We start from the raw sequence: 13139 nt of genomic DNA on the forward strand, positions 1-13139 counted from the left end.
CAACATCTTAAATGAACCAGAGGTTGACATGATATACTTTATTAGTGTTTTTGACCAAGAAGTTGACAGAGATCCAAGTACCATTCCAATTCTTGATTCATTTGACAATGCTGAAGATGAACTAAATGTCATTGATACCCAAGTTCTTGATTCAAGGATAGTTGAAGGGGACAAGAGGATGGAAATGTTGAAATTTTTTGCAAAGCAAATTCTTTGTTCACTAGGGGGAGTTCATCAACCAACATTTAGACTTGGTCAAATATTTAAGAATAAAGAGGATGTGAAGCAGTTGATGAAACTTCATTCAATACACACTAAGAGATCCCTTTATTTTGAAAAAAATGACAAAACAATAATAAGGGTAAAATGCAACGGTGTCGTTACAGACTTTAGTCAATATGGGCCATGGAGAAAAAGCAAGATTAGAAGCAAAAAGAAAGTTGTTCAGTCTACTTCTTCCACTTTTCATTGGTTACTGTTTGTTTCAAGGAGAAATAGTGAAGAGTAGTGGATAGTGAAGAGTATAGTTACAGATCACAATTGTGTTCATAATAGAGAAATCAAAGCTTGCACAACAAATTTCATGGCTAAAAATCTCATTGGTCAAGTTGAGAGGAACCCAACTATTCCTGTTAGTGCCTTACATGAAGAGATGCAAACAAATTTCAAAGTGGGGTTTTCAAGGATGAAAGCTTTTGGGGCTAAACAAATCACTCAAAAACAAGTGTTTGGGGATTTTCAAAAGCAATATGCTTTACTCATGGATTACGGATTACAACTCATGAGATCTAATGTTGGAACAACATTCAAAGTAGATGTATACATTGAACCAAATACCAGTTCACAATCTAGAATGTTCAAAAGAGTTTATGTTTGCTTGGGTGCTTTGAAGTTAGGTTTTAAAGCATGTATGAAAGATTTTTTGGGATTTGATGGTGCATTCTTAAAGGGTCCTTTCCCAGGTCAAGTTTTGTCTGTTGTAGGTCTAGATTCAAACAACAGAATCGACCCTCTAGCCTACAGTATTGTTGAAGCTGAGACTAAAAGTTCATGGAGTTGGTTCTTAGAGTGTTTAGCAGATGACCCAGATTTGAATGCATCTTCAAACTTCACCATTATTTGTGACAGACAAAAAGTAAATTTATTTTTAGATTAACATACCTGCTTTGTAAATTATCTAATTTATGTTTGTTGTCTTTAATTAGGGTATCATATCTGCTATCAATCAGATGTTCCAAAATGTTGAGCATAGATATTGTTTATGACATATTCATGAGAATATGAGGTTGCATTGGAGGGATACAAAGTACAAGGACTGCTTGTGGGACATTGCAACAACAACTAGAATTCCACATTTTGACAATGCAATGGAGTTGTTCAAGAAGTATGATGTTAAGGCAAATGATTGGTTGAAGAAAATTCCAGCAGCACATTAGACTAGAGCTCATTTCAGTGGTTTGTTTTTTTCCCTGTTATTATTGCACTATTTTCATATAAATTGTATTAAATGTATATAATCTTATATAGGAAGGGAAAAGACAGACAGCTTGACAAATAAATTGTGTGAGGTATTTAATTCAAAAATCATTCATGCTAGAGACAAACCCGTGATCACTTGTTTGGAGTATATTAGAGAATACCAGATGAAAAGGATAGTTGTTGTTCAAAACTCCATTGACAAATCCAAAGGACCACTAACACCAACAACTACAGCCATTTTAGAAGGTATTAAGAAAGAAGCAACTCAAAATGCTTGCATTTTTAATGGTGCTGATAAGACACAAGTGACCACTCCAAGGAAGGACCAATATGTGGTCAATTTGAAGGAAAAAACTTGTACTTTTATGTATTGGGAACTCACATGCATTGTTTGTAGTCATGTTGTGAGTGCAATTTAGGACAAAATCAAGTATGGTAGAAAAAAAGTACCTGCTATAGAGGCATGGGTTCATCCAGTTTATTGGCCTAAAACATGGGCTAATATGTATAGCCATAAAATAGGCCATATTAATGGAAAGAACATGTGGCACAAATCAGCATGTCCCTTTATACTAATTCCCCCTAAAAAATTTATGACTTTTGCTTATGGGTAGTGTTTTGGTTAGACATATTTTTAGTACAATGCTTTTGTGACATTAGATTTTAATTTAGTTTGTGTAAACATCATGCTGTTGTGAAATTTGATTTTAATTTAGTTTGTATAAACATCATACTTTTGCTTACACAAATGATACTAGAACTGTTATACTTTGTGATATTCTGGGACTTCTCAAACATAAAAGACTAATGTCACTTTATTTTTGAGGTTTCTCTCATGTTTAAATGTTGCTAACATGATGTTATGTTAATATAATCTAGGAAGATGCAGTACTCAATAAGCACTTAACAGAAAAAAGGTATCCCTCTTATGAAAATTACCAAACTAACCTTTACCGATTCTAACATGGATACACAACAATTCTTAATATTATTGCAGAAAAATTATTGATCTCAATGGAACTGAGTTACACAATCTGAGAGTCACCTTGCAAAAGATGCAACAACAGAATTTGCAGCTTGCTTAGTCAAATACTCGATTGCAAGAACAGAATAGCAAAACAAATACTTTCATTTCTTAACAACATACATTACAAAAAATGCACCAGGTTCGTAATTCTAAATGCTTTAGAAATTTCCCCATTCTTACCAAAAACAAAAAGAACCATCGAAAACCCTAACTACTAAAATTTTGCAACAAACAGACACATTAAAATCGAAACCCAACTGCATATTGATCCAAACTTCAACCTTCGATTTTTAACTTGCAATGTATCGATATCTTCTTGATCTTTGTTCCTACGATGTAGCAGGCCTGGGATGAAGACGAACGAAGAAGAAAGAAGAAGAGAAGTGAAGGGGTTTGCGTCGAATTGAAGAGTCTGGTATACCCCTCGTGAATACATAAACCAAATCAGAAAACTACCAAATTGCGCTCACATAGTGGGTACGTGAGAGAGACTAACGTCTCTAAGTTAACGGTGTTTACCAAAAGAACCCTTCGTGTGAAAATTTCTTCTCAAAAGGACCAATGGTGTTCACAAACTTTGAAAAGGACCTCCGGTGTTATAATTTGCCAACGACATGGACCATTTACATAATTTTGTCTAAATATTACAAAAACAATTAATGACCTTGGACACCATTTTCAACACTTACAACCACACAATAGATGTTATCCAAATTATAACATAGCCTTATATATATATATATATATATATATATATATATATATATATATATATATATATATATATATATATATATATATATATATATATATATATATATATATATAGGGAAAAGTTCAATAGAGAACCATTATTAATCAAGGAACCGAAGAACCAATCCAAAGCGTCGGAATTTAAAGCGATCAACGGCAAAATGAAGGGTTATAAATTTTTATAATGGACGCACATGTACCGGATTATAACAAAACTCAATTCCTTTTTTTTCATTTAAATTTTTTTTTAGGCCAAGTTGTTTATCGAAAAAAAAAACCGAATATACCGTTGTTCACGATTTTTCGTCCTCTTTCCATAGAGATCCATGATGATATATAAAAAACGAACTTTTTTTTTCGAAAAAAACCCACTTAATTTTCTTAGTTTTTTCAATATATAAGTTTATTTTTATAAAAAAAAACTAATTATACCAAAAATATTAATTTTTGTACTCTATTAATAAACATCAACACCGACTTAAAAAAAAAAAAAAAAAAAAAAAAAAAAAAAAAAAAAAAAAAAAAAAAAACCTTGAACAGTACAGATTCACACTGTGAATCTAAACTGTAAATATTTCAATTTTTAACATTCACAATATGAAAAATCTCGAGCAATTCAGATTCACATTGTGAATCTGAATTACTATTATACACACTGTGAATCTGAGAAGGTTCAAAAAAAAACCTCGATCAGTGTAGATTCACACCGTGAATCTGTAAATATTTCAAATTTTAACATTCACAATGTGAAAAAGTTCCGATCAGTTCAGATTCACACTGTGAATCTAACTTCTTATTATGCACACTGTGAATCTATGGAGGTTCATAATGTGAATCTGAATAGGTTTACAATATGAATCAGGTTCACAATGTGAATCTAAACTGAAATTAAGTTTTTTTTTTTTAACTTGAATATGAATCTATGTTTAAAAAGTACAAAAAAATATGAATTTTGATGTATTTATTAATTTTTTTTCTATAAAAAAATAGACCTTAAATTTTTTCATCAAAGAAAATGAAGTGGGTTTTTTTCGAAAAAAAAAGTTCGTTTTTTATATATCATCATGGATCTCTATGGAAAGAGAACGAAAAATCGTGAACAACGGTATATTCGGTTTTTTTTTCGATAAAAAACATGGCCTAAAAAAAATTTAAACGAAAAAAAGTGATGCGTTTTTTTTGTAAAGGGTGGATTTTTTGGTATAATCCGGTGTGTGTGCGTCCAATGTAAAAGTGTACATCTATTTCCTTGGCCGTTGATCGTTATGATTTCCAACGCTCACGATTGGTTCATTGGTTCCTTGGTTAATTATAGTTCTCTATTGAACCTCACCCTATATATATATATATATATATATATATATATATATATATATATATATATATATATATATATATATATATATATATATATATATATATATATATATATATATATATATATATATATATATATATATATAAAAGACTATGTTCATGTGTTACTAGCATCTATTGTGTGTTCGTAAGCACAAATATAGACCAACGGATGGAATAGAACCAATGGTCATGATCTGAGGGTCTATGATATTACAATAGGATAACATGTATCATATAATCACATAAATTTCAGTATAATGATATTTTGGTCAATTAACCTATATTAAAAAAAGAAATTTTCAGATTTTGAGGGATAATTAATTCCCTTATTTTTAAAAATATGGATTTTTTTTAATTAAGTCAAATTTAATTGTAATATAATTTTTAATATTAACCGATTTTATTCTGTCAAAATAACACAAAGTCAATAATAAACTAGTAAATATATTTTTCGTTTTATTCTTAAAGAATATGGTTACATTTAATATACTTTTAAAATAACATGCTTAAACAATTATACACCATATTATCAAGAATAATATTTTCTAAAGAATGCAGATTTTATTCTTTAAGAATCATGAATTACATTACATTGTAAATAATAAAACTATAAAGAATTGTTACATTCATTCTGAAAAAAATATATATGACTAATAATGGTTTAAGAATTACATATACTCTTAAAGATTAAAACTAAGAATGGTTTAAAAAAACATCAAAATCTAACAAAAACACTAATCTATTTTGAAAGAATATTATTGTTAAGAAACACTTTATACATTATAGCAGAATATATTCTAGTAGAATACACTTTTCTTCTCCATGTTTTCTTCCTTTTCCACATCAATGTCCGCCTCTTCAAAACCTAATTCCATAAAGAAAACATAATCAACTTTCAAGTATTAAAAAATTCAGTGCATTCTAAGAGAATAAAAATTATAAATTCTGATAGAATGAAGTAGAGACTACAAAGTCTGATAGAATGTAGTAGAATACACTCTCGTTTTATACATTTTGCGTAACACTCGATTCAAGGTATTTTACATTTTGACCTTGAGAATGATTTTTTTTTTCAAAATTGGTCCCTTATGGCATTAAATGAAAATTTGGAGGCTGTGTAAGTACGCTGGGCGTACATCCAGTATGTTGGGCGTACGTGGTCAGGGGTCAAACCCTAATTTTTAGGGTTTGGACCCTATTTAAATAGCCTTATGCCCCCAGGTTCTCTTCTTACCAGCCTTCATTGCCCCTTTAAGCCTCATTTCGAAACCCTAACCAATTTTAGAGAGATTTGATCCTTGTATGTGTGTTTTGGTGGGTGTTTGGTGAATCTTGAAGAAGAACAAGCTTGGTGAAGGAGCATTGATCAAGTTGGAGCTTGTAGATCCATAGTTTTCTCACCTTCCTCAACTTCAGAAAGGTATAAATGCTTGACCTTGGTTATTCTATGCTTAGATCTAGATCTAGTGGAGTTTTGGACATATTTGGTCCCATAAATGAGTTCTAGTGAGTAAATGTCACTCCATAAGTTTTGAGTTGCTCCTATTGATGTTTCTAAGGTCCCTAGTCCATTAAGTTTGCATCTTGATAGTTGTAGATCAACCATGCATGGGTTAATGCTCATTTGGTGAAAGCATAATGTGAAATCTAGGGTTTGAGTCTCTTTGAGTCATGCAAAGGCATCAAGTTGGTAACTTTATTATTTAAGACATTCCCCAAGGTCTGGATCTGGAAAATCGACGTTTGGAATTAAAGCATTAAGTGCTTAATGAAGTTTTGGCAAGCGGGGGCGTACGCCAGACATACTCCAGCATATGTTGAGCGTACGCATCTGAGGCTCCATAAGTCCTTAGTCGCAGAGTTGTACGCTAGTTGTACCCAGGTAGTACGCTAAGCATACTCATCAAGGGGCCATTTTGGGCTTTTGGTTTTGAGCCAATTCTGGACTCTAGCTTTTGGGATCTTGTTGGGCCAAAAAATTTATTGATTCGAGCCATTGTTAGGCCTTAGACCTTTATGGATTTGGGCCATTTTTGGGCTTCGGGTGTTTTTGGGTTCGGGTCATAGTTAATTGGGCCAATTAAGGGGAAGGGTGAAATAGTCTTTTACCCTAGGAGTCGGGGTTAGTAAATTAATGTCTCGATTATGGTTTATGACCTAATTATTAACTTAGGTTGTATTTGATGTGTTAGCCTAGGGATTCTCCGATTCAGTAGCCCGAGCATCTATTTGTTTAGCAGTTGTAGGACACTAAGGATTATATGTGTTTGTCGTCTTTGTAACTCCTACTGTATACATATATGCATGTGTGCCTGTTTTCTATATGTATGTGGGGAAAAATACACCCGTACGGTTAAAAAATACCGATTGAGTTGAAATAGACTCGGGGGTGAAATAGACCCGGTACAGGCTTGTGTTGTTATATGATTTGAAATAGACTCGGGGGTGAAATAGACCCGGTATAGCCTTAAGATGACGTATATGTATGGTATGCAGTATTTTGGGGAACTCACTAAGCTTTGTGGTTACGGTTTTCGGTTTATGTTTCAGGTACTTACGGTTCGAATGGGAAGAGCTCATGATGATCGCAATGCACACACCATGATTTTCCGCTCTACTTGACTCTGATGTATTTTTGGAAGATTGTTTATATAATATGATTTCCTTTACGGTTTCTATAAACAGTTTTTGGTTGATGGTTTTATTATTACAAAAACAAAATTTTTGGTTCTAATTTTTGGGATGTTACAAGTTGGTATCAGAGCCTTGGTTTGAGGGATTTAGGCATACTCTCGGGTGTGTCTGAACTCAAATTGAGGTTTTGGTAGATTTTTCATAAAAAGAAATGTTTTATTAAAGGATTTTCTAATAAAAGAAAGGGGTGTGGTGCATGCAATCGACCGAGCTCAAGTACTTTTTCCCAAAATACCCATGCATGTTCTATAGAATATGTTTTGAATTGTGAATTTGTGAATCGCATGCTAGATTAGGGCTAAGGATCTTCTTAGGATTGCATGATAGAATGCTAGGACATATTCCTTTATATGCCTATTGTATGAGCTTATAAACTTGCATGCTAGTACTGGATTATTCAGTTGATGGGATGGCCGGTTTAGGTTATGCTTTGATTCAGATTACTCAATGCTCGAATGTTGGTTGCTTTATGCTTTTAGGAGTTCTCATTAATATCAGCTAACTAGTAAGTGAATGCGTTAAGTAACATATTACTGAGATTAAATAATTTTATAAGGTTAGGTTTAACCCAATGCGCAGCTCTTGTTTGAGTCCAACCGTTATAGTGTGAGACCTTTCAGTCGAAGAATTATCTGGTGTCAGTGATATGTAATTGTGTTTGTAAGTTATTTAGAAGGTGTTAAAGGTAGTTCCTTCTGCAGCTGATGGCGGACAATGGTGTAATGGTAGTCCTAGAAGAACCTAGGAGGTGATTCGGTGCAGTGAGCTTTGCTTTGCTAGAGATCGTCTAGATTGATAAGGAAGTAACTTGGGGGATTCGGGGTGATCCTTGAGGAAAGTACGGATAGATGTGGAAGGTAGTATTGGGCCCGTACTACTGGAAACAGAGGATCCATACTCGATTCAAGGAAAGTCATGACGATACCAGGGAGCTTGTAGAATGTGGGATTCTTCGAGTGTGTTCTGATGGTTTGTATGGTTTATTTTTCAACATGGTGGTCAATCGAGGAAGTTCTGGTGGAGGTATAGGTGCCAGTGATTGTTCTGGTGTCAGCGATGGTTCAGGTTCAGTAGCCCGGACATCTATTTGTTTAGCAGCAGATCGAGGTGAGTTTGTTCACTATACTATAGGACACTAAGGATTGTATGTGCTTGTAGTCTTTGTGACTTTTGTTGTATGTGTGCCTGTTTGCTATATGTATGTGGGATGAAATAGACCCACGGGTGAAATAGACCCGTACGGTTGAAAAATACCGATTGAGTTGAAATAGACTCGCGGGTGAAATAGACCTGGGGTGAAATAGACCCGGTACAGCCTTGTGCTGACATATGAGTTGAAATATATTCGGGGGTGAAATAGTCCCGGGGGTGAAATTGACCCGGTATAGCCTTGAGTTGACGTATATGTATGGTATGCGGTATTTTGGGGAATTCACTAAGTTTTGTGCTTACGGTTTTCAGTTTATGTTTCAGGTACTTCCGGTTCAAAGGGGAAGAGCTCAGGATGATCTCAATGCAGACACCATGATTGTCCTCTCTACTTGACTCTGATGTATTTTTGGATGATTATTGATGTACTCTGATTTCCTTTACGATTTCTATAAACAATGTTTGGTTGATGGTTTTATTATTACAAAAACAAAAATTTTTGTTCTAATTTTTGGGACGTTACATACTGGCAGAATACATTCTGTTATAATACACTCTCTCGTTCTCCATATTTTCTTTCTTTTTCACATCGATGACAACCTCTTCAAAACCTAAAAAGATATATATATATATATATATATATATATATATATATATATATATATATATATATATATATATCAAAATCTAACAAAAACACTAATTGATTATGAAATAATATTATTACTACTATATTATGGCAGAATACATAAAATATATAGCTCGATCAAGAGCATGTAGGTATGGTGTGTTTTCTGGATCATCTTCACCATATTTCTATGAACTAGAACAAATCAAACATGAAGAAATATGAACAAAACAAACATAAAGAAATATGAACAAAACAAACATAAAGAAATATGAACAATTACAAAGTAAATCTTCATTTAGGCATTTTATCGAATACTTGGTGCTCATAAAAATATAAAGACTCACGGATGATTGAAAACACTTACTGTTCAATTATACATGTTTCTACTAGAGGAAGAAAAAGAGACGAAGAAAGGAGAAAGTGTATCAAACTGAAACCTTGATTCATTTTTCACGAAATACTACCAATACCTTGATTTACCTTCCTGGAAATATTAATTCACAGTTCTATAAATTGAACTGTGAAGTTGGTTCAAACCATAGAAGTCAGTTTGAATCAAATAAACCTCGCTATCATCGTTAGAAAAAAATAGATTTTGTGTTTTATTTTTGATGATGGTGTACAAAATCTATTTTACCAGGAGCATAGTATCAAGCATCGAGTGTAGATATTAAAACCACTACTGACATTAACGGAAAGAATAAGAAATCAACAGGAAGGATAATCGAAAATCAGTGAACAAATCAAATGGGAAATCCAGAGGAAGAATCATAAATCAGTAGCATTCATAGGAAGAATCGCAAGCAAACAATAAGTAAAAGAATCGGAAATCAAATATTTACAGGGAAAAAATCGTAAACCTTTCATTGGAACAGGAAAAATCGAGACGTAGTAGATGAATGCACTAGCGACTATGGATGATCGATGAAGAGAAATCAACGAATTTGGTGGGTCAAGCGTATTCTATATGTGTGTGGGTGTGTGTGAAGACATGGATGATATAGGGTTTTTGTTAAATGATAACCTTATTTTAAGGATATTAATTGAATTATTTTTATAGAGCTTTGACTTTGATATATTTTAATTATCCACCATAATTAAATAACAAAGATTACTATTACTATCATTTATTTAATCATTTATTCAACTATTGTGTCCCTACAGGAACACAATAGTTGTCAAAAACATATGAACATCTATCTCTCTCTCTCTCTATATATATATATATATATATATATATATATATATATATATATTAAAAAATAAGATGGGGAGAGGGGAAATACACATAAATCTTGATTATAGAGTTAAGATATGAGAAATAATTTAGCTTTAGGAGAATGTTTTACTAAAAAAGGTATTTATTTATATATTTATACTTATGATTTCCTTATGTAATAAGTACGGTTTTTTAGTTGGTTATTTGTATAATTTTTTTGTTACTAATACCTAAATAATTGATAGTTAACATGCACCTAATTTAGGTTTTACAGTCGCTTCCTCATTAATATTAATAATTTAGTTATATTTTACAACATATATTTATTTATATTTTTAGATTAAATTATATGAATAATCCCTCGTGCAGAAAGACACATCCAATCTCTATTTTCAAAAATTAACTTTGACCATCATTTATATCATAAAAATGTACATGATTCTTGTAGAAATAAAATAACTAAATTTCCATTTTCTATTTCTTTTTCATTTATTTATAATATATCTGCATACTTTCTAGTTATTAAAAAATACTTTAGTTAAATTGCGAGTCTCACTTTGGCACCCACACCTACCTTATCTAAACATTTTCCCTACTCTCCCTCTTTCTAAGCTATCATTTTCTCATTGAAGAACCAATAGAGGAACACCACCATTGTTTCTAGCGACTCCAACACCTCCATTGTTTCCAGCGACTCCAACACCTCCATTGTTTATGACATCTCCAACACCTTTATTGTTTCCGTCAACTCCAACACCTCCACCAGGGCTAGAACTTCGACCGCCATCCCAACCATTAACCACCACTTGGGTCCTCCCTTTTTTCCATGAAAACCCAAATGGAAAAACCCCATATCAAACATAATCATCGTCACCGCTAGCGGTGGCGGTGGCGGGTGATAAAGATCACGAGACCAGCACTACTAGACCAACTGCTGGAAATCCAATGGAGGAACGTCGGTCTAAGAGCCTAAAAGGCCAACCCGTTTTCTGGATTGAAACACCTAGAAGTAGTCATAGCACGTGGCATGGTTTTAGGAGGAGGACCAGTTCTTTTCTCCAATAAGGGAGCTAGTGCTCCAGTCAAGCAGTCACGTTTTCTTTTTGCATGCATGATCCTATTTACTAGCTTAGTGGTAGTCAGCATTTTTTATATATTGTAATGTTGGAAAATTGCTTCAAACTTGTCTCTTTTTCTTCTTCTCAGTTCTTGGAGCCCGATCCCCTCTACGGGTCCTAGCATTTTGGTGCTTTCATCGATCCGTCCTCAACATGCCTCTGAAGTCAGTCATCTACTTCAGCTGTCACAACTAACAAAACACCAACCCTGGAAGCTTCCATGGCAGCTATGGTAAATAGCATCTCCCAACTTCTCACCTCATCTACCGCCAATCAAACCACCACCCACGCCCAACTGGACATTATCATGAAACAATTAACGGCTCAATATGAACAAATCAATGCCCTACTCACCACCCTAAAAAAACAGAGTTTTTTTAGAAATAAGGTATTTTAGAATTTCTCTTTTAAAAATATGGCATTTTCAAATTGTCTTTCAAAAATAGGGTAAATTTTTGTTGGCCCACCGTAAGGTATACGCTTAATATTAATATTTTTCAAATTTAACCCCTTAAAATTATAGTTTTAGTCCTTCAGCTTATACCACATTTTTTTTGTTAATACATGTAACTTTTTGTATACATAAAAGAACACATTATTTTATTAAATTTACAGTTCTTACCCTTTTAAATAATAATTTTGGTCCTTGAACTTAAATTGTATTTTTTTTATTTATATTTTTTACTTTTTAATATTTTAATTTACTTTTATTATATCAACTATATACTTTTATTCACTAAAGAATATTTAATTAAAATCTAAATATTATTTTTAACAAGTTATATCATTACAATGATTTCATCAATACCTTCAAACTGATATTAATATCGAATATATTGCAATGATACAACAAGCCGAGTTCAACTAAACATGAAATTACAAGATAAAACGAACATAAAATTACAAAAGAAATACCAGACAAATTGAAGAGGAAATCACAAGACTGAGTAAACAAAACATAGTTCACATTGCGTTAAATCTTGGTTGAGAACTTGAGCAATTTCTTCGGTTATGACCAGGTTGATGGCATAGTTCACATCTACGAGTTTCATCAGGATGACGAACGTCCATCTCATTATGAATACGGTTTGAACGCCTTCGACCTCGGCTAACAGAAAGTTTTGAGTAATCTGCTTCGATCATCCAATTAGACTCTAACCAATAATCAACATGAGAAAGTGGTGCAAACACAACATTGTATTGTTGTTTATACGTCGAAGTAGTGTAAATTGTATTGACAATGGAAAGAGGGTTATCCCCTCTATATCGACAAACCGCAAGAGCATGAGAACATGGAAATCTTTCCATCTGCCACTTACCACATGTGCACTGATGTTGAAAATAATGGACAATATGTGTATTCCCTCCCTTTCCATTTATCTGAAGCTTAGTGACAATTCTATAGACCCCTTCATTGTAGTGAAACTCGGATATCGTATGAGTTTGTGTATGGGTCTCACGTTTAGTGAAGAGGCACCACATACATGATGGTAGAGGTGTATTACAGTTCATCGCAGCAGAACTATGCTTTCGAAATAGTTGCACAGTTCTATTGAATGTAAGATCAATACACGCCCTAATTGGTAACTGTCTTGCTCCTCGCAACGCATTATTCATACTCTCAGAGATATTTGTCGTTAATAAACCCCATTGACGATTTTCATCATATAAAAGGCACCACTGACTTTTAGGAATTTCTTTTAAATACTC

General features: G+C 33.0%; 1 protein-coding gene across 1 annotated transcript; it reads left to right on the plus strand.

The window, feature by feature from the left end:
- Nucleotides 1–583: 583 nt before the first annotated feature.
- Nucleotides 584–1265, plus strand: LOC145131311 (uncharacterized). The gene is made up of 2 exons (XM_079066019.1): nt 584–1135; nt 1206–1265. The coding sequence occupies exons 1-2, from the start codon at nt 584–586 to the stop codon at nt 1263–1265; spliced, it is 612 nt and encodes a 203-aa protein (XP_078922145.1).
- Nucleotides 1266–13139: the final 11874 nt, after the last annotated feature.

Source organism: Lactuca virosa, chromosome 8 (genome assembly GCF_052849685.1).
Source record: "Lactuca virosa cultivar CGN04683 chromosome 8, Lactuca_virosa_CGN04683_v6, whole genome shotgun sequence".
NCBI classification, from domain to species: Eukaryota; Viridiplantae; Streptophyta; class Magnoliopsida; order Asterales; family Asteraceae; genus Lactuca; species Lactuca virosa.

Coding starts and splice junctions, on each gene's coding strand:
- LOC145131311 (XM_079066019.1), top strand. CDS start 584: ATGGCTAAAAATCTCATTGGTCAAGTTGAGAGGAACCCAACTATTCCT. Junction 1,136..1,205: donor TTATTTGTGACAGACAAAAA/GTAAATTTATTT, acceptor GTCTTTAATTAG/GGTATCATATCTGCTATCAA.